This window comes from Anolis carolinensis, chromosome 2 (assembly GCF_035594765.1).
Source record: "Anolis carolinensis isolate JA03-04 chromosome 2, rAnoCar3.1.pri, whole genome shotgun sequence".
In the NCBI taxonomy this organism is placed as follows: domain Eukaryota; kingdom Metazoa; phylum Chordata; class Lepidosauria; order Squamata; family Dactyloidae; genus Anolis; species Anolis carolinensis.
Genome location: NC_085842.1, coordinates 149,130,493 through 149,154,047, shown reverse-complemented (window position 1 = coordinate 149,154,047; position 23,555 = coordinate 149,130,493). Strand labels below are relative to the sequence as shown.

Genomic DNA, 23,555 nt, shown 5'->3' with positions numbered 1-23,555 from the left:
GTCCCCTTGGGGAGATAGGGTGGTATATAAATTATTATTATTATTATTATTATTATTATTATTGTTATTATTATTATTATTATTATTATTCCTCATTAATATTGGTGACATTCTAATGGTATTTATTTATGTATTGCACTTATACTCTGCCTTTCTTCCACTATGGGATTCAAAGAAGTTTGGCCATGTATCTCCTTTTTCATTTGTGAAATGTTGGGTAATGCGTAGTAGTTCAACTGGATTTACTTTGCTGCTATTTCAGATACAAAAAAACAAAAAGGAGATGAATTTTTGTATTAGTAACTATTACAGTCAGTATTCCCCATTAGCAAATTTGATTATTTACAGATTTGATTATTCATGGATTTGATTAAAATATTCTCTTTGGGAATCTCTAGATACTACAGTGTGATTCTATGGCCAGCTTCTGTTGGACAGTAATCACAGAATCATATGAGAAGCATTCAAATAGTTACCACATCAATGAATTTCAGACCACAGTAATGCCTTTCTGGTACAATTTCAGAACACAGTAATGCTTTTCTGGGCCCGGGCTGTGGCGCAGGCGGGAGAGCAAGCCAGCTGCAATTAATTGCAATGAATCACTCTGACCAGGAGGTCATGAGTTCGAGGCCGCTCGGAGCATATGTTTGTTTGTCTTTGTTCTATGTTAAAAGGCATTGAATTTTGGCCTATATGTGTAATGTGATCCGCCCTGAGTCCCCTTCGGGGTGAGAAGGGTGGAATATAAATGCTGTAAATAAATATATAAATAAATACAACAGAAAACGCCTGTCCTGAACCTACAACAGTTAGAAGAAGCACATGAAAAAATTGCCCTCACAAAATTCAGTCAAAATCACATGCTAGATTCTGATGTAGGGTTTAGTCTTGGTTTCTAACTCTTTACTTATTCAAACAGCAACTAATGGAGAGCCCCAATTCAAACGTAATATGAGGCTTTCTGGTGAGTTGTGATTGGTGCAGCTGCTTCCACTGAAAGGAAGAGTAAGAATTTCTTACAATTTCTGTCTTATTTTTGTGTATGTCTGTAATCTAGCGCTCTATTTTTTTTATACAAAAATATTCTGTAATCAAGCTCACTTATTTTGAACTTTCTGAAAAAGAAGACAACTAGTCCAAAGTTGTAAGTGTGAATAAAGAGACAAAAAGCATGTTTTCATCTGAAAAAAGTGTGGTCTGGTAAGGAACTTTCTTTTTTAATATAACATTCTTGCTACCACAACTAAAGATGTTTCACAAATAAATAATTCATTGTTTTAGAATATAAACCTCAGTGACTCATATACTGGGTTAGCATTGTAACAATAAGTTCCCTAGCTTCAGTTTATTCCTAACTGAAGAATTAAATTCCATTCCTATCAACCAGATTTCAATGCCCTTGTCACCTATACCACCTGTAGCTGGCTACTGCTAGTTTGTCCTACAGACATATCCAGATTATTTTTAAACTATGAGTTTAAAGTATGAATTGATTGTTTTTAATATGCTCAAAGGCCCCTTCCACACCTGTAAAAAATCCACATTGCACTGGATTATATGGCAGTGTGGACTCAGATTAACCCAGTTCAAAGCAGATTCCAGCCACACATCAAGGTCATCACAGCTTCTTGGTAATTGACTCTTTACAGACTATAGTACACTCTGGATGATGCAATCAGTATGCAATACAAACCAAGACACAAATTGCATTTAAACACTATCAATACACAAATTAACATTATCTGCCTTATATTCTGGGTTATATGGCTATATGGAAGGGCCCTTAATTGACAGTATGTGATTTTAACTGATGGTGTGTGTTTTTAACTGATGTTATGTTATGCCCCTGATGGCAAAGTGTGTTAAAGCTCTGAGCTGCTGAGCTTGTGGACCAAAAGGTCCCAGGTTCAAATCCCAGGAGCAGAATGAACGCCCGTTGTTAGCCCCAGCTCCTGCCAACCTAGCAGCTCGAAAACATGCAAATGTGAGTAGATCAATAGGTACTGCTCCAGCGGGAAGGTAACGGCGCTCCATGCAGTCATGCTGGCCACATGACCTGGAAATGTCTATGGACAACGCCGGCTCTTCGGCTTAGAAATTAAGATGAGCACCAACCCCCCAGAGTCTGTCACGACTGGACTTAACGTCAGGGGAAACCTTTACCTTTACCTATGTACATATTGCATTTCAATCTGTTGCTGTTCCTTGCCTCAATCTATAGGAAGAAGTAGGCAAATACCCTTATTGTCATCAAGATCACCATCTGCATACTGCTACCCTACCATATGCATCTGACACTGGTATAGCCACACGCCAGGATCACTGGGAAATGTAGTCTACATCTAACAGTATTCTTAACATTTGAGGCTGTAGCATGGAGGAAGCTTGGGAGAAAAAATTGAATCTTTGACTAGAAGTGCAAAATGATCCTACTAAATTCAGATTAGTCTGAAATATTTATCAATAGGAAGGAAAATAGCTACTCTCTTATTTTGAAACTGTTGTGATGGAGTCTTCAAGTAGAGATCCTACTAGTTGTATTAGAAGAGGCAGGAAAACTGCTCGTGAGCAAGACTCTGATGAGGAGCAACAAAGGAAGAGAATCCGGAAAATACTTATGGAGCCCACTGATGATGATACCTTTGAGGGCTTTGAAGGGGATTATGGGGCTGGGAGTCAGGAGGATGGGATGTCAGACTCTGGGAGTGAAGTGATGGAGTGGACTAAGGTTCAGGAGATCAGGGAGATTCTTGAGGAACCCACACGCAGTGGTACATTTGAGGGATGGCACAGAGAAGATACAGATGGATCCTGGGGAGTTATGGGTTTGGATAGAAGGTGGACTGGCTGGAGAGATTGTAGAGGGGCAGCAGCTGGAGATGGGGCGTTGGGCGGCTCCAGCTCTGGTGAGGATTTGCAGCACCAAAGTTCAGCTGTGGGTGGGGCGTTAGCTGGCTCAAGTTCTGAGGAGGACTTGTAAATAAAAGTAAGTTTGTTGCTAATGTGGCCTTGCAATTGGCAAGGTGTTTGTTGGGCGCTTTTGGGATCTCTGTTTCAGAAGACGTGTTTGGAAGACTGCTTTGGGACTGCTTTTAAGTGTTAACCTGGGTTTTTAGTGGCAATGGGGGCTGGCATTGTGTGGGTTTGCGCTGCATTGTCCTGTGTTGGTTTTATGCATTAGCTGCCGGCTTGCCTCCGTCGCTTTGGCTCTTTGTGTTTACCTTGGACTGGAATTCGGTGACTGTGACTTCTCCCTGATGACTTGGACTGGAATTCGGTGACTGTGACTTCTCCCTGACGACTTGGACTGGAACTCAATGACCGTGACTTCTCCCTGATGACTTGGACTGGAACTCGATGCCTGTGACTTCTTCCTAATGACGTGGACCGGATGTGGCGGCTGTGAGTTCTCCTTTATGACGTGGTTTAGCTTTAACTACGTTTTGGGGCATTGTGTGGCCGTTGGTCACTGTGGGTAATTGCTGGTAGCTTGCCTGTGTTTGTTTAGCTCCAACCAGCAGGTGGAGTGAGTTCCCAGCCTTTTCAACTAAGTTTGCTTTAATCTGGATTATTTCCCAGGATAATCCAGATTATATCCTGAGTTTGGGTTATTCGAGTTCTTTTTGGACATTGTTACTTCACACTGAAGAGAAAGTGTTTTGAGCCCTTTTTTGGTTGCTTCTTAGGCTCTTTTGTGTTGTTTTTTTGCAATAAACTGAGTTATTTATATTGGCTGGCATCTGACTCGTTACAGAAACAACCCAAGAAATAAAAATGGAGCGGATCACAACTAAGACATGACATGTTACTGGAATGTACTATATATATATATATATATATATATATATATATATATATATAAGGCTTGAGCAATCCACGAAAAAATTGATTCTAAACTCGTTTCAAAAGTAGGGGGGGTAGCGTTTCGTTTCTGATGTCATTTCCGAATTTTTCCCCCCCAAAAAATCGAAATTAACGAAAATTCGTTAGTTTCAAAAGTAATTCATTAATGGCGGACGCGCATGTGCAGTGGCCCAAAACAGCCCAAGGGGGGGGCTTTTATGGGGCTCTCCTGCACTCATTTTTTCAGCTATACTGATCAAATTTGGTACAGTGGGAGAACACAATCCACCCTGCTTGCTTGCTAAATTGCAGAGCATTTGCCCTTTCCTAATATTTATTGCGTAATTTCATAGTTCATATTTAAAAACTTTATTTAATAATTGCAAAAATCTGTTCCTGCTTTTGAATTGTTATTTCCTGTTCAATAGGGGTTCCTTCACTGTGAAAGTCCTTCAAATACAAATAAACAAATTACAAAAACAAATACACCCTCCCTTTTGCCCAAGCCAAGTGGTATTGCGGAGGATGATGGGACTTGCAACCTTTTGCCAGACTTTGCTAGGGTTGATAGGAGAAAGAGATTTGCAGCAAGCCCAAATTGAGCAGCTCAGGGAAGAAAGGAAAGAGAAAGCAATTCACCCTCCCTTTTGCCCAAGCCAAGTGGTATTGCGGAGGATGATGGGACTTGCAACCTTTTGCTAGACTTTGCTAGGGTTGATAGGAGAAAGAGATTTGCAGCAAGCCCAAATTGAGCAGCTCAGGGAAGAAAGGAAAGAGAAAGCAATTCACCCTCCCTTTTGCCCAAGCCAAATGGTATTGCGGAGGATGATGGGACTTGCAACCTTTTGCCAGACTTTGCTAGGGTTGATAGGAGAAAGAGATTTGCAGCAAGCCCAAATTGAGCAGCTCAGGTAAGAGAGGAAAGAGAAAACAATACACCCTCCCTTTTGCCCAAGTTGTTTTTTGGTGGATTATGGGGAGTTTTGCCAGACTTTGCAAAATGAAAATTGGAATATTTGATTTCTTCTATTTGCAACTCACTTTAATGCCTATGCAAAGAAAAGTTTCCTAATCAAACGAAAGCCCACCCCGCACCCAGGCAATATGGCGCAGCAGGAAAATTGCAGGGCTGGTGGGCAAATGGCAAATGCCAAGCTGGTGGGGGAAAAAAGCCCACAGGCCCTTTGAAAAAACACCCTAACCCACCCGTTTTCCTCCTCAGTCCTCACCCACCCACCCTTTCTCCCGGTCTTCTTTAGCTCAGCCAAGGAAGGAAGCAATCTTGCCTGCCTGCCTGGAATCTCAGTCCCAACCACCACCCTCTCTCTGCAGATCCCGAGCCAAATGAGCCACGAGGCTCCCTGTGCTCGCTCTTTTCATTCAGGACGTACAAGCCCCTCCCCTGGGTTAAACGTGCTCTCTGATTGGCCACAAGGTGGAAACAACACGCTAGGTTGCCCCAGTGCACTGAACCAAGTTTGGGTGATTTGCAAAAGCTTGTATTCCTAACAAAAAAAAACGACGACATTAGAAAAAGGGCTTATCGTGGTTCGAAACCGCGGGATCCACACGACTGAACAATCTAGGTCGAATATTGCTTCACAAGTTACAAAACTAATGAATTAGTAACGACAAACGGGGAAATCGAATTCTTTGAGCAAGCCTTATATATATATATATATATATATATATATATATATATATATATATGTGTGTGTGTGTGTGTATATGCCTTGAAATTTTAGTCAAAAAATCAATCCAAAAACCTTGGGTCGACTCATTCATCAGTCAATGTTATAACTGTACCTTAATTCTTATTTTACAAGAAACCATCTCCTTCTCTGAGTAGAGTGGCAAAAATGAGGTAGCTCCCATAGCTCTCCCCATCAAGGCACCACTTCTGGCATTTTAATCCCTGGGTAGGACAATGACAGCGGCAATCAGCAACCTGAGACAGCAGTGGCACTTTCCTCCCTGTAGAATAACCCTCAACCTACCCAGGGGGTTTTACAATCCACAATGTTAAGCCCAAAACCTGCCCTCAGTTTATATATGAGTTCAATTTATAGGAGTATATATGGTAATGCTCTACCACAGTATAATCAGTTTTTGAATACAGATGAGGGGGGTTATAACTGATTCCTTTTTTTCTAATTAAGAGGGGGCTTTGGAAGCTTTTAACATTCACTGCTTGGTATGCACAATGCTCTTCTTCACCTGTAACAATTGCAGAATCTTGGTGACCTACTTTTGGCAGAGATGAAATTTATGCAGTGACTCAGGATTTAACAGCAAATGTTCTAAAACGTCTATTGAAAAGTCCGATGCTCACATTATTAGCAAGTTTGTCATGAAGTCATGTGAGAAGCAATGATCTTTAAACACTAATCTCCAAGTAATGTAAAATTTAAATGGACCTCTGGCCTTTCAGGTGACAGCAGCATGTAGCAGCTGACTTCTTCAATGAAGCACTGCATAAGAACCTGTAGCTTATGAGGTAAGGGAATACTTCTCACTTGAGAATGATTCAGTCTCCATGGTACCCATATAACTCAGCCCAGGTATGTTTTCTCAAAATAAGAGCTGGACTGCATTTAAAAAGTAAAAGCAGTATCTAGAGAAAGTACTATGGCCTTTTAAAAATATCCTCAAGCAGTTTCTATGTTGAGATGTGTCCTGGCAAATATATATCAGTGCCAGCTTCCTGTAACATACTCAAAGGTGCATGGGAAAAAGTTGGCAAACTGCTCTCAACTCATATTTCAGATCCTTTGAGATGTTTTATGTACAAAGGTCTCTGTTAAGCAGCTATGTGCAATTTGTAACACCTCCAAAACTGCAAAGGATATCACTTTTCTTGTACTACAGTAGAGTCTCACTTATCCAAGCTAAACGGGCCGGCAGAAGCTTGGATAAGCAAATAACTTGGATAATAAGGAGGGATTAAGTAAAAGCCTATTAAACATCAAATTAGGTTATGATTTTACACATTAAGCATCAAAACTTCATGTTATACAACAAATTTGACAGAAAAAGTAGTTCAATACGCAGTAATGTTGTGTTGTAATTACTGTATTTATGAATTTAGCACCAAAATATCACGATATATTGAAAACATTGACTACAAAAATGGCTTGGATTATCCAGAGGCTTGGATAAGCGAGGCTTGGATTAGTGAGACTTTACTGTAGTTTGGTTCTTTCCATTTCAAGGTCAATAATCTACCATTGCATAGCATAGTCCCAACTCTCCTGCTTTAATCTCCGAACTCCATCAAATCTCAAGATTATTGTTTATGCATTATGGTTTATGGATTATGATACATTCAACACATATAAAAATATGCCTTTATGCAAAGTTATACAAACCAGAACTGTTTCCTAGTACCATATTTTTTATCTTTTCACAATAAAACTACTATGATTTTGCTAGATGTCAGTCAACAGATATATATGGCAATCCTTTGCCAAACATCATTTTTAAAGATGGCAGGGGTACTAATTTCGAAGCACAGATTTTCTCTGTCTCAACTTTATGATTGAGCAGGAGCCAGGTGATATAAAAATAGAAAAACAAAGCAAAAGCCAAGTAGCAACAGTACCATCCAAAAAAATCCCTGATTTATATAAGCAATTTTCAAACATTGGGTCAAATTAGTTTCTAAATGGTTCTCCACACTATAGCCCTTGGAATACATGCAAGCCACAAATCATTGGATATAATAAGGTTGGCTGGGAAGGCTAGGTAACTATAAAGCTTAAGGCATTACAAATATAAAAAGCTTTACAAAGATGCATGGACTGGGCTTGTAGTAGTTCCCAAGAAATGCCTGCAACGGGAGGAGAACATTTGGGAGAGAAGATTGATATATTAAAATTTGTGACCTTTATCACCATAGGGTTATTCGCTCATCATAATTACATTCAGTGCCTTGAGATAAATGGCTTAAGTAGTGTCTGCCCACCATTCTTAACTAAAACAAAGCTTCTGTGAAAGTACTGCACTCTTAATCAAATTTAATATAAAGAGAAAACCAAATCTTTGCATTTTTATTCTCCATGGAAAAAGAAAAAAGATCTTCAGCATTCAGAAAACTCTTATTGAAGTGTTCACACACATAGAGGCAATATAGAACCAACAAGAATGACTGGGAGGTTCAATATCCTTAAAGGATGTTTTGATCCTTGTCTTCATGCAACCACTTAGCCCTACCCCTTCTAGTATTGTCCTCTCTCAGTCTAGTGCAGAGTTGCAACAGAAGCTTCAGTTCCTCTTGTTGGTTGTGGAGATCTTTTTCAGGCTTTTAACAAACAATAGCAGCAGCAACATAACCACTATGATTTTACTTTTCCTGTATTTTTGAAAGCTGCCCCAAGTCCCTTCAGGGAGAGGGAGTGGGGTATAAATAAAGTTTATTGTTATTTATTATTTTTAATGTGAGTGTGTGTGCTTTTTTACTCGTATCACTTCTTTGTTTAAATAAAATGAAATGTAAATAACTGGTGCCTGAAACTGGTTATAATAAAGCACGTTCACCCTAAAATTCTTTACAGGTTACAGTTGTGCTACATAGAGAAATGATGAAAGATGAGTAATATGAAAGACAGTCTGAGTGAGCTAAAGGGAATTCTTGAAAAAAACAAAAACAAATGGCCACCTCAAAAGTGGAACCCTCATTAGTCAATATGACTCTGTTCTAAGAAGTTAGCCTGCCCATTCTCCTCTGACATCTCTAGTTCTATAGAAATGGGTACAGCACCGTGGACTGTCATTCATTCATAGGATTTAATTACAATTCAGCCAAATGGTGTTAGCTGACACCCCCAGATGAATTCTAAATGGCCAGTAATGTTGTCTGATTACACTCCAAAAAGTAACTTGGAGTACCGGACCACTACACTAGTATAAAGCTCCAGCAGAATTTCTGGGAGCATGTGTAATGCAGGTTGTGGTCTACATGCCTTCACTGGCTGTGATATGGAAGCAATAAACTACAACTTGCACAGGATTGCTCAAAATTTCAGGTAATATTTTTAAAATTTGGAGAACTACCATGTACCATCACATGTCACTACACTTACTTGATGTTTGCAATTGTCATCTCTATGACTCAAAGAAAAAGTAAATGAAAATAAATTATGTTGCATTCCATGCTAAAAGGATGTAGTCCAATCAAAATGCCCATCTTGTAGTAACTCCCTTGAGTGACACTCATTATGGTAAGAATAATGTTGTGGAATTGTGAATGCAGGCACAATAAAAAAGAGATATCTCTGGCTCATTTTTTTCATCTTTGCCTTTTATATGCCAAGTGGATTTTTGCCGTGTCTTTCTCACATATTGGGATTATGTGCTCGGGATTTTTTGAACATAACAGAAGGTGATGGCTATAGGGTGCTAATGAAATGTATTCATTACTGATGGCAAATGTAGTAAACAATTGTATTAGACCTACTAGACTTCAAATACAATAAGCACTTATTTTAAGTTCTCAAGATGCAACTAACCCCCTATTTAAAAAAATTCCTGTATTTAGAAGACAACAATTTTTGTTTTAAACCAAAAAAATCACTCTAGTAGAAAAATATTGGTCATCAGTCCAAGTTATATAGCAGTCTACATGACCATCCCTTTGATGACAAAAGAAAGGCCAAACTTTGGCTTTTCTGAAAGATTTCATTTGTAAGTAAAATAGTTATTCACGTTTTTCATGGTCTGTTCTGCCTCTTTACAGTAGCATGTGTATATTTATGTATGTGTGCATGCGCACACATGCCTTTAAATCACTTGTTAAGTTATGGCAATCTCATGAATTTCACAGGGTTTTCTAAACACACAATATTCAGAGGTGGTCCAAATCATTTCAAAATACTATAGATATTTTCCAGGCAATCTGTTGGGTCTTGCAAATGATTTGGATAAATAATAATAATAATAATAATAATAATAATAATAATAATAATAATAATTATTATTATTATTATTATTATTATTATTATTATTATTATTATTATTATTATAACATTTCTATCCCACCCTTCTCACCCCTGAGAGGGGACTCAGGGCAGCTTACAACCAATATAAACAGAGTATATAAAACAATTACAATACAACAATAATAATAGTTAAAATTGAATTAAGTTAAAACATCCATATAAATATACATTCAGAGGCGTAATCTGAGTCACAATCCAAGTCTGTCAGTTCTTTGTCATGAGTTCACAATCATTAATGCTGCATCTATCTCTCAAAAGCCTGGTCCCATAACCAAGTCTTCAGTTTTTTGCGGAAGGACAGGAGAGAGGGAGCCTGCCTGATCTTGTTAGGGAGGGTCACCATTGAAAAGGCCCTGTCTTTTGTCCCTACCAGTCGCGCTTGCGAAGGTGGTGGGATCGAGAGCAGGGCCTCTCCCAAAGATCTTAAACTGCGAGGTGGGTCATAACGGGAGATACATTCGGACAAGTAAGCTGGGCCGGAATCATTTAGCGCTTTATAAGCTAAAGCCAGCACTTTGAATTGGGCTCGGCAGCAAATCGGCAGCCAGTGGAGCTGGCGTAACAGAGAAAGAAATAGAAGAAGGGAGAGAATGTAAAGAAATATAATACATGCGTAATGAAACAATAAAATACAAATTTGTTCTTCCCATTTTAAAATCACTGTACAATACAATAAACTCACAATACATTCCTCAATAATTACAAATGACCAGATATGTGCTAAATGCATAGCAAAATGATTCAAACATCCATAGGAAATCTAGACAAATAAACAATCTTCAAGGATACTTTACATATCACAATCGCTACTTAGATCCCAGTTCCCCAATGTATTATTTGAGTTACGTTCAAGCAATATGTAGATTTTGAAAGAATGAATATAATAACTAGATTTAAGTATTGTCATGGTTTATTTGTCATACTATATTGACTCCAATAAAACAATATATTATTTACTCACTCTTCATTCACAGAATGATGCCAAAGGAAATTGAAGTTATATAAATTTCATTACATTGTACCATAAACCAAGAGACAGAAAAAGAACATAATATTCCATAAGACTATCAGATCCAGTACTAGAATTTACTCAATGCACTGAGATGCCAGAAGTATTAACTTTGAGATGTTACAATCCTAAATTGTTTATCATTTTATCTATCTGGTACCGAGCTGCAATTTTAAGACATCCTTTTCAGATCTGGTAGGCAAGCAGTATCTTTCCCTCTACAAATTATCACAGCACCTTTTACCCAAAATTGACTTTCTTTGACATGCAAACATCAAATGATCCCTATTCTATAGTGACAACTATTTTCAACAAGCGAACATCATCATTGACTTGACGACAAGGATATCTTCTCTCACCCTTCTGCAAGGACTGGTATGTATATGCTTTAATACTAAAGGACAATTAAATACTTCTCTGTTCAGAGAGAGCAACTGATAAAAACACTAAAATATGAGTAGCGAATGAGTGGACATCTCAATATTTTTGGACTGCCATTCCTATGAGCGTGAAAGGTAGAAGATGACAGACATTGCAAATTTAATACCACATTTTTAAAATCCCCCATCATTGCTGTGAAACAACAAGACTGAAATGCTTTTAAAGGACAGACTCAAGTTCTTCTCTCATGCCCACATTTCTGCTTCCTTACTGATTTTTGGTAGTGTATATTTTCCCTAGGGTCTTGCCATTACTTTTTCAAATATATCCTTTCAACATTTCCAGATTTTCTATTTGCTGTATGGGCAGGTTATATACAATGCTACACTGAACAATTATGACCTGAAAGCCCAAAAGAGCTATAGATGTCAAAATAAGGGAAATGATGTATTTCACTTGATTTGTAGATTATGTTTCTCAAAAGTTGTGGAAATAATTTGAAGTCCTGGTGCATGATGACATTAGAGGAACTGTAAGAACTTTTTTTTTTCTTTCCACATTGGCCAACAGAGGAGGAAGTGGTTATTTAGTTTTACTTAAAATTTATTTTTCTGAACTATAATAACTAAAACATCCTAAAAGCTCCTTGGTGTCCTAAACTGCAAATAGGTTAGGCTCTTGCTTGTCTGCATATAAGCACAAGGACATTGCCAGTGATCAAATGTTTTTTAGTGCAATAGTTATAACTATGTACTGGGGGGAAAAACTCATGTTTACACTTTCTGTTTATCTTGCAAAAATCTCTACATGACACCGCCATTGAAACATGACAACCAGACAAGTTACAGGAACATCTAGGAGTGAGCATATCATCCCTATACTAAATTCTCCACTTGTTGTCAGTTACCTCATAGTTTCTGGGCAAAGTAGAATCATAAAATCATAGAATCAGAGAATAGTAGAGTTGGAAGAGACCTCATGGGACATCTAGTCCAACCCCCCGCTAAGAAGCAGAAAATCGCATTCAAAGCACCCCCCAACAGATGGCCATCCACAGCCTCTGCTTAAAATCCTCCAAAGAAGGAGCCTCCACCACAGCCCAGGGGAGAGAGTTCCACTGCCAAACAGCTCTCACAGTGAGAAAGTTCTTCCTGATGTTCAGGTGGAATCTCCTTTCCTGTAGTTTGAAGCCATTGTTCCATGTCCTAGTCTGCAGGGCAGCAGAAAAAGAGCTTGCTCCCTCCTCCCTATGACTTCCTCTCACATATTTATACATGGCTATCTCCTCTCAGCCTTCTCTTTTGCAGGCTAAACATGCCCAGCTCTTTAAGCCGCTCCTCATAGGGCTTGTTCTCCAGACCCTTGATCATTTTAGTCGCCCTCCTCTGGACGCTTTCCATCTTGTCAACATCTCCCTTCAACTACGGTGCCCAAAATTGGACACTGTATTCCAGGTGTGGTCTGACCAAGGCAGAATAGAGGGGGAGCATGACCTCCTTGGATCTAGATGCTATACCCCTATTTATGCAGGCCAGAATCCTGTTGGCTTTTTTAGCTGCTGCATCACATTGTTGGCTCATGTTTAACTTGTTGTCCACGAGGACTCCAAGGTCTTTTTCGCACATACTGCTGTCAAGCCAGGCGTCCCCCATTCTGTATCTTTGCATTCCATTTTTTCTGCCGAAATGAAGTATCTTGCATTTGTCCCTGTTGAACTTCATTTTGTTAGTTTCGGCCCAAGTACAAAGTTTTGGTTTTGGCTTTTAAAGCGCTACATGGTTTGGCTCCAGGTTGCCTACAGGATTGCCTTACCTTTGTCTCAGGTATCTTAATATGTTAAAATATGCTTTAATATATGCTTTTATGGTTGCATTTTAACTATGTTTTAACGTGATTTTATAGATGTTCTATTTATATAGTTGTGCCCCTGCCTCAAACCAAAAGGAGAGGTGGGTAATAAATAAAAAGTATTGTTGATGTTGTTGTCATCTGGTTGTTGCTGAAAACAACAGCCTGGGATCTCTTTCTCCTCTTTTCAGTTCCCAAACAAAACCTCACACAACAAAAAGGACACACTGGTACTGTGTTGTAAACATTTGCTCCATCAGCTGCCCACTTGAGAGGGAAAAGCAAAGTCAAACAATTTAGATCCCCAAACATTACCAATTGAAAAAGGAAAGAGGGGCAGTAATAATCATTTATACAATTACATTTGTTCCTAGAATAAACAAAATGAAATATTTGTGGCTGACATAGCATTGCTGGTTAAAAGGTCTTTTTGAAATCAGCAGGCTATTCTGAATGAAGATGGGAACCAGTCTCTAAACAAACCTTTTCTCGGGTTGCTGTGAGTTTTTTTGGGATGTATGGCCATGTTCCAGAAGCATTTTCTCCTGACATTTCACCTGTATCTGTGGCAAGCACCCTCAGAGATTTATTCAGAGGTCTGTTGCAAATGAGGCAAGTGGAGTGTGTGTGTATTTATATTTATATATCTGTAGAATTCCAGGGTGAGAGAAAGAACCCATGTCTGTTTAAAGCAAGTGTGAATGTTGTAATTAGCAAGCTTGATTAGCATGAGTAGCTACACTTCACTTGCCTCATTTCCAACAGACCTCTGAAAAACCTCTGAGAATGCCTGCCATAGATGCAAGCGAAATGTCCGGAGAAAATGCTACTGGAACATGGCCATACTGCCCGAAAAACTCACAGCAGCCCGGTGATTCCAGCCATCAAAGCCTTTGACAACACAAACCTTCCCTCATTTAAAATACTGAGAATTGGGGAGACCCTAAATAATCCATCAGATATACATTTCAATGTTTGTGAGCTTTGTAAACTAATCTTTGTTCTTAAGATTTTGCAGCTATCATTTATGTAATTTACACTGAATTTAGATCACCTGAACATGTAATATTTTATCTGTTTTGAAGTTTATTTAAATGTCATTTTATACTGTATGGGACACTGAATGTCTGCCTTTTTTGGAATACAGACAGACTTAGCTCCTTCCTATGAGATTGAAATTTGCAAAAATAGCAGTCACATTTACATTCACAAATATAAAGTCTCTGGATTCTGATTCACACCTGTTTTAATGCTGTCAGCTTCAAGTTCTGATAACAAAAATGAACAAGGTACAAGTTGTTCAACTTACTTCAGCCCAGTAATTATATGGCTATGGATGAAAGAAAGCTAAATGCATATATCCACCTTGTTTCGGTAAGATAACCACTTCTACAGCCAAAGGAGACTTTTTCATAGGTCAATAGTATAAATGTAAACCTTTTGGTGAAATTACATTTCAGTTTTTACAGGATGTATGACATCCTTATAAATAAAGACCTATTTTTATATTTCCCTCCTGCATCTGGGATAGAGTTATAAACAGTCTTTTAATTACAAGAATTGTCTGCGATAAAGGAGGAACCTCAAGGGAATGCTGATATCATTATAAAAGTGGTACTGCAGTTTGTTGTTAGCAGCCTATGAATACACTCTGCAGTCACTCACCTATCTTTTGAGAAACATAAGGAACAGAAAGTCAATGACATACTATTCTATTATTTAAAATAATTACATTCATAACTTCTAACATTTCTCTGTAAAGAGTTCTACTTTACTAATGGTTTCATAGGACTCACGACAATTATAAGGGTCCATCACAATTTCTATCTTACTTATTCAGAACCAAAGATGACAAAAAATGATTCCTTAGGGGGAGGTGGAACCTGAAACCTGGATAAGATCACCAGATCACAGTTTGCTCTAGTGATATCAAGTAATAACCAAGCAAAAGTGTGAAAGAAATATGTTACCAAGCATATACCTTTCACAATACCTTTAATATTACAACCTTAAAGCTACTTATTTCCTAAATTTCTTGTTAGCAAGATTATTCTACAGTAATTATTCTGAAGATAATGGCCTTCAGTTGCTCTCTCTTCAACATATGCTTCTAACATATTGGTACCTCATTAGGAATATTAAATCTACACAGCAAGAGAGGGAAATTTATTTATTTATTATTTACAGCATTTATATTCCGCCCTTCTCACCCCGAAGGGGACTCAGGGCGGATCACATTACACATATAGGCAAACATTCAATGCCTTTTAACATAGAACAAAGACAGACAAACATAGGCTTCGAGCGGGCCTCGAACTCATGACCTCCTGGTCAGAGTGATTCATTGCAGTGATCCATTGCAGCTGCTCTCCAGCCTGCGCCACAGACTGAAGAAATGCAGTCATCCAGATGTTGCTGGATCTCAACTCCCAGAATTCCTCATCATTGGCTATGCTTAATGGGGGAATGAGAGCTGCAGTCGAACGACAACTGGAGGGCTGCACTTTGCCCATGCCTGCTATACAAATCAGTGTTCTAGATCCTGTTTTCCAATCATTCCCACTCGTAGTGAGAGCAGCTACAACAAATCCAGGCTTTGGCCCATGAATTTGTGTTAAATGCGTCAACAGCTGGTACTCTGTGTTGTTTCTCTCACAATAAGCAAGAGAAAATCCGCAGCAGCTGGTCAATTCCATGTCAGTGGGATTTCAGTCTAAAAACCATTCTGGGTTTTATTTTGGACTTCAATGGTGCTGATTGGTTTGGATAAAAAGTCAGACTAGTTGTACTAAACTAAATGTAGCGGATTCACTGCCCTGCCCTATGACATGGAAACCACTAGCTGCCGCTGGAAAGAATCCAAAGTTTATTCTTGGCATTTTCCCCTTGTTGCAGGGAACAAAAGTCAGAGATATTGCTACAGCAAAATTCAGATGTTATGATAAATTGGGGCTGAGCAGCTATGGATTAGTGACCATGGCTTTTTTTGACCTCTTAAAGAAAGTGAGAGCAATGGGAAAAGATGTACATTTGAACAGCCTAATACTTGTCCACAGTAAGCCAGATACTTGCAGCTCCATAATTTACACTAATGTGCAAAACAGTCCAATATTGAGACTCTTGCATCTAAGGAAACACAACATTTATAGAATGCACCCAGCTGTGGTTTTGTGCTTCATACCTGATTGGTGACAGTACACTCAACTGCAGTAGGAAACATTCTATATCACTGTATTTTGCAGCAAATATATTTTCCTTGAAATACACAAATATAAAACTGTGTGCATCTATGTTTTAAGATAAATGCATAAAATCCAAAAATATGGTTGCAATCTACTGTACAGTGTAGAATTGCCCAGATATGGACAAAGATATGTATAGTAATTTTACATACATGGATATTTGGATAGCAATTGCATTCTACCCTAAGTACAATAAACCATTATTTATTTATTTATTACATGCATTTATACCCCACCCTTCTCCCCAACAAATATACTATAAAACAAAACAATTAAAACATGATAAAAAATATACAAAAATTAAAACGCTGCAAGGCAGCGATGTTGCACCATCCTCAGTCATTCAAAATTGCTACAATTACAGATTTGCGACCCGATTACATCAGCCAATGAGCTTATTCGCTGAATGCCTGGGCGCAGAGCCAAGTTTTTAGTTTTCTTCTATCAGTGTAGTTTTCTGTAAAAACAGAATTAACAGATATATCCCTGTTCTGCACTGCACTGTAGCATGAAAAACAGATTAAATAAAAGAAAACAGTGAGCTGTCAGATGTGTGTGTACATGTGTCTGTGTTTCTTTTGTTTCGGCACACTAAACATCCTGAAATTCGCTTTTATTTTTCTCAGCCTTAACAGGAAGCCAGAGCCCTTCTCATTATCTTCTTTTTTATGCCTCCTAATTGTTTTCAATATACCATTAATTAACCAGCTTATCTAAAGCATCCTTGTAACATATGGGAGTTGCAAACCAACTCTCAAAGTACAATACCAATGAGGAGCACCTCATTGCAATAAACAGGTAGAGGAACTTGAGGATCAGCCTTATAGCTTGTCTGAAAAATCATCTGCTGATACAACATACTGTGCCACCATATGGCATTTCTGATTTGTGAAAAGACAGACTTCTTTAATTTCTACTACAGTAAATCCCTTAATCTGAACCAACCTAAATATCCACTGAAGATGTAATAAACAGCAGGATAATCGAAGTAAGAAAGGTGGAAGTGTGCTTAATAAGATACTCTCACAGCTGAATACCAGAAATCCTTGCAATTTAGTAGTGCATTTTTTTTTGAGCAGCTAAAGTATCTGGGTCAACAAGTCTATCACCCAATATGCACAACCCATAGAATGTGCAATAAACACACTGATACGAAAGACAAGCCACTCACCATCTCAGTGCAATCTTGATTGGTGTAGTAAGGCAGGATGTGAACAGGTCGGCTGGTAGGTCAGGGATCATTGGCAGCAACTCACTAGCTTCACAAGCTGCCAGCTGAATGCAATTTTTCATTGAAGGAGGCAAGGGCATTTGAGCCAGTGGATGGTTTGGATTAATTGCTGCCACCTTCACAGGAAATAACAAACAAACAAAAAGAGGGTAAGTTGCCTACTGCTTATCTATTACATCCTAGAAATATGTGTCAAAACAAACAGTTGAGAGATATCAAAGCATAGAAAATACAGTAGAATCTCACTTATCCAACATAAATGGGCCGGCAGAATGTTGGATAAGCGAATATGTTGGATAATAAGGAGGCATTAAGGAAAAGCCTATTAAACATCAAATTACGTTATGATTTTACAAATTAAGCACCAAAGCATCATGTTATACAACAAATTTGACAGAAAAAGTAGTTCAATATGCAGTAATGTTATGTAGTAATTACTGTATTTACAAATTTAGCACCAAAATATCACGATATATTGAAAACATTGATTCCAAAAATGCGTTGGATAATCCAGAACGTTGGATAAGCGAGTGTTGGATAAGTGAGACTCTACTGTAATAGTATTCAGCAGTGATTCAATCATTAACAATACTGATATACAAGAATAATTCAGAACTCACTAACTCTAGTCTATATCTAAATGTTTATCATAAAGATGTTTTCCAGCTTTCCTTTGGCTTTCTACAGAATCACAGATAGCACCCTGTAAAAAAAAAAAGGTAACTTTGCTCCAACATATCATCATGATGAATGCAAAAAGATGAACAAGGATTTTGATGTGACCCTTGAGATAAGTTGAGGATCATTTTGGGGAAAGAGAAAGATGTCAGCACTACAAAAGACCTTTTAATACATTTTGATAAGAATTAAGGTATAATATTCACTTTTATCAAAGAGGGAACCAACCCCTTCTCTGAATAAAGAGGTGAAAGACAAAAGCTTAGCCCATCCCAGAAGAACTTCAAAAAAAGGCAGTAGCCCCCTCTACTCTCACAGTGCCACTTCCAACTTTTTGAATGCATGGGCAAGAAAATCCCACCGCCCGCTCATTGATTCTTTCTCTCAACTAAGCACCAAAAGAGTTGTTTCTTCTTTTAGGTTTTCATGAGATAGACTAAACCTTTAATATTTGCCACTCTACACAAGGGCAAAGAAGTGGGGTTTTCCTTTTGTAATATGAGATAAAGTTACATTGACCCATTAATAAATGGACTCAGCGGTTTTTTGGTTTTTTTGGGGTGGGGGGTGGGGTGATTTTGTGACAAAATTTAAAGACTTATACATGACTATATGTTCATGTATTTCTCATAACTTGGAGGAGATCAAAACAAAGATAAGGAGTGGAAGCCTCAAATCTTACATAATTTCTTGAACATTTAAATCACATATTTCTATCTTCAATACTTTAGGTGACTAACAAATAATAACTCACAGAATTGAAATAAAACACAATAAAATGTATGCAACAAAGTACAAAAGGGAAAAATAATAAAAGAACATGTATCTTTCCTCTAGTTTTTGTTCCTTAAATGGCAAGTTGTGAACAAATGGGTCTGACGCATGCACAGAGTCACACCAGGAACATTCTAAACCTGAATAGTTTTCAGCAGGATCCTTAGGTTTCCACTATGACCATCCCACTCAAAAGTTACTCCTTCGTGCTAATCTAAGCAGCAATCTACTCTTCTTCTTTGTGATCTCTGTAAATTCTCTTAGCTTAACCAATGGGTGCTGTTGTTGAAACTAGACACAGCTATCCACCAGCCTCTGCTTCTCTTGACTTCTGCAAGTAGATGGAACAACTTCCCCCCATTGGGCCCCTTTAATTGAACCTCACCAAGAATGAGTTCTGCATTAGGAGAAATCATAGAAAAGCATATTGCACAAAGGAAGTTATAGTTGTCATAAGTGCAATTGGGTCAAGCAAATATCTTCCATGCAAGGACCATTAAGGCAGCAGTTTGTGATGGTGGTGGGGAGATAATAGTTAATGTATTACTGACTGATTTGCTTCCTGAGATGTTAATGTATTACTAATTGATTTATTTCCTATTCTTCTCCCAATGTGGGACCCAAGGCAGTTGACACTAAAATAATGTATACTATAAGGCTTTTTAAATTAAATAAGCAATCAAATTAAAAACTTTAATTTAAAATGGTTTGAAAAGCATTTAAAATACAATATATTATACCTCATTAAAAGGCCCTTCTGCTACAGCCAGTAAACAGCTGGAGATCTGTCTAGCCAAAAAGGTATTCAACACAACTATGAAAGTTGATAAAATGTATTAAATGGAAACAAGCAAGTTAATATTTCTTAAAAATGATGAATCTCCTAGCAGGGACAAAAGAATGTCCAGGTTGCAACACAAGGTGAGAATGTATAACCAGAAAACAATCAAAATATGGGAATGCTATCAAGGACTCAAAATTGAAATGTGCAATGACCAAGCACAAATCAAAGGTAACTGTGGCACTGCAGTCCTGAAATTATTTTCAAGCAGTCAGTTTAAACTGAAAGTTGAAAGCCAATGGAATGGAAAAAGTGTTGGTAGAGTAATGAAGCACTAATAAAGTGCCAGGAGAAAACCCTGCACATTTCTTTTGCAAAAGGAAAAGAACCCTTCTTGATGGCCACTTTTTTCATGAGAGTTTCAATATTTTCTTCAAACAGATAAATGGTCATGAAACCCACAGAGAAATGCTTTCCAAGCTATATGATATGGGGGACCAGGATTCCCCACCCCTTTCCTGCCCACCCAATTAGCCGAGGTTGTTTACATATTTGTGTTTATTGGCTATAATTGTTTCATTCTTTCCTGGAAACTCAACAGAGACTGGCATCCTATGGATTTTGGACTAGCACCCATCCATAGACTAGCACAATCAACAATGGTAAACTGTCAGAATCTACTGCATAATCCAGAAGAATTATAACGCAAACCCTCAGAGTCACTGGTAGTGTTTCTCCAGATGTTGAAATGCTGTGACAGAGTGGACATCATAGGTTTAGGGAGTGGTGCCCTGCAAATTGGGCCATCGAGGGAATGTGGAGTATTTAAGAAGTCAGATAAGAGTTTTGACTGTCCAAGCATCTTCTTGAAAATGATGATAGTGCTTATGTGTATACTGTTTAAAAGGTGACATTAGACAAAAGGTAAGGAGTCATTAGAGATATGCAGAATGAGAATACTAAACAACAATGCAGTGGGTGCCCAATTTCAATTTCAATCTTCTACAAATACCAAAAGGATAGTCTGTGGCATTGTTTGTTTTAAGCAAGCTTTCCCTACTGAATGATAGATCTATGCAGGTCATGCCCTCAGTTATGCCTGTAGATCTTAGCCACACAAAGCAGCAACCAAGAATTGCACTTGCCATAATTAGGTGGCATACTCAAAGCATGACTGATATTATTGCTCTCCTGGACCCTAAGAAAGTGACCTCTGACTGAAAAACAGAGCTGCATTATTTTGTTCAACAGGAGAGTAGGGAGGAAAGGACTACACTTTCTCTCACAAAAATTGAAATGCAGCCATGTAGTCTAAACAGTCACTCACATGAATAGTTAGGGCTATTAATGAGTGAGATTTTGTCCCATTGTGCCCAACTGTCTGTCTTATTTTTCTATTGGACTAGGGTGAACATTTTGCTTGCATTTCATCTACAGTGCTTCAATGACAACTGAATTAAAAGTTATATACTGGAAGAGAATACGTGTACCATCTTCCCAAATAGATTATAGATTTTCAATTTTCCAGGACATAAACAGCATAGATTGTGGTTTGTCACATGACTACTGAATCAGATGGGACAATTCATGAAGTCAAAGACAGAATCAGAAATGGGAACTTAACTTCTAGGCCTAAACATTCAGGGGATCTGTTCAGAATATATCTTGATATACTCAAGATGGGTTTGATTGATGATCTGATGGTGAAAGGTGAACAGGATTCTAAATTGGAAGGATAAACAAAGTCCTTAAAATAATGTGCAGAACCACATTGGTTCTTTCCATGAAATTACCAGGAACTAAAGATGTGAAAACAAAAATGATTACAGGCCAGGCAAAAGAAGTATAAATGTAACATGCAACATTGGAATAGCCAGAGCTATTGATACCAACACAACAATAGACATTGGCAAGATTTATTTATTTCGTGTCAAAAGCACTGCATAACAAATACATTTAAAAATGATGAAAAAAAATAGAGGAAATCACAAACAACTAAATAGTTTTAGACCAGAAACGGGCAACAGCAACCGCATTGTCCGTAGCTTTAAACAACTCCTCCTCCGTGCATGAGGGCAGGACATTGTGGGCAAGCATACATATGCGGAGTTGTTTGTTCTGCTCCACAGTCACACAAGGTGGAGGATTCCTCCAGGTAGTGCCACCTTGCCAAGTTGTCTTTAGATCTGCCCACTCCACTTCTGAGTCTGTTCAGGGACTTCCAAGTTGCCCATTCTTGGTTTGCCCCTGGAGGAAGACCCTCATGGGGGGGCATCCAGTTAGAATTGCCAGGTTTAGCTGCCCAGAGGGACACCCTTGCTGCTGCTGGAGGAACATCAAGAGGAGTGGTGGTTCTCATGAAGCCCTTCCTTGATTTGAGTCTACTGGGAGGAGGCTGATAGTCATGCAGTAAGTGGCTTTCACAATGTTCAACCTTATTTCTCTCACAGTTAGCAGCAACTTCCCGTCGCACGTCAGGAGGGGCAATGCCAGCTAACTTGTAGAGTTTATCAACAGGTGTAGGTTTAAGGCATCCTGTGATTATTCTGCATGTTTCGTTTAGTGCTATGTCCACTTGCTTCGCATTGGCAGACTTTTGCCAGACAGGACAGGCGTACTCAGCAGTTGAGAAAGACAAGGCCAGGGCTGATGTTCTTATTACTTGTGGGTCTGCACCCCATGCGCTGCCAGTCAGTTTCCGCAGGATGTTGTTGCGTGCAGCTACTTTGTGTTTGGTGTTCGTGCAGATAACAGATATTGCAGCCACATATGGTTTGGGGAGCTGTTAGCTCAGAAGCAAAGAAGGCAGTATGGATAACGGAGTCAACACAATGAGAGATGCCAAAGAAAGTAACAGGCCAGGTGCTGAGTAGACTGTATAGTTAGTATCGAGGCACCTGTGTTAGATAATGCTACAGCTACATTTAAATGGAGAAGCCTTGATACTATGGGCCAAAGAACAATCATGGTGTCAATGAAAGGAGGGAAACTGATTGTGGAAACCACAAAGAACCAATAGTACAGCTTTTGATGTGTACAGCCTAGGACTATCATCTCTATAACAGTAATCTCTTTGAACCAGATGCAACAGCCAAAAGGTAGCGTGATGATGTATGGCAGTAGGAAAATGAAATAAGAATCCTCAGACTGAAACTGATCCCTTATCAATCTCCCTGAATACAAACCAAGATAAAGAATGTTACCTGAAGACATATGTCACAAATAGAAATCCTTAAATAACAGTAATGGAAAGAGTGGATCCAAGGGAATTAGGGATATGAAATAATATATAATGTGGTAGAGACTGCTTGTACTTTTGACATGCACGGCATCTGTTCTGACACTAGGTATGATCAGTACCATAGAGTCAGTCACAATTTCTGTGTGCTTCAATAAAACCAAGAACACAGACACAGCATTATATGCTTTTTTTTAAATCTTCCTCCTTATATAGTCTCTCCTTTTCCTTACACAGGGAAGAAAAGCGTCTCTCAAAAACACTGATTCAAAGAAGATGTATTTGCTTGGATAGTTAATACTGAAACTGCTTAACAAAAAGTTTGTGTTGCTGATACCATGAATAAGATCAAATGCTAGCCAAGGATGGAGCTCATTTCTAACACAATCACTGATTTCAGCAAAGATTTCCAGATCAAAGATCCATTTGTGGAGGTCACAGAAAACACATAAAAAAACAATGGGATAAAGCAGTTAGAATCAACTACCAACAATAGGAAGGTATTTGCTTCCTGTTGCAAACAGAAAGGCA

General features: G+C 38.4%; 1 protein-coding gene across 5 annotated transcripts in view; it reads right to left on the bottom strand.

Annotated features, from left to right (window-relative positions):
- The window catches only part of rptor (regulatory associated protein of MTOR complex 1), a 460,420-nt gene that overhangs the window by 256,494 nt on the left and 180,371 nt on the right, over nt 1–23,555 (bottom strand). For all 5 annotated transcript variants that reach the window (XM_062970816.1, XM_062970817.1, XM_062970818.1 and 2 more), the window contains one exon: nt 17,494–17,669. In XM_062970816.1, coding sequence (XP_062826886.1) covers nt 17,494–17,669 — 176 coding nt within the window. The remainder of the gene's footprint in view (nt 1–17,493; nt 17,670–23,555) is intronic.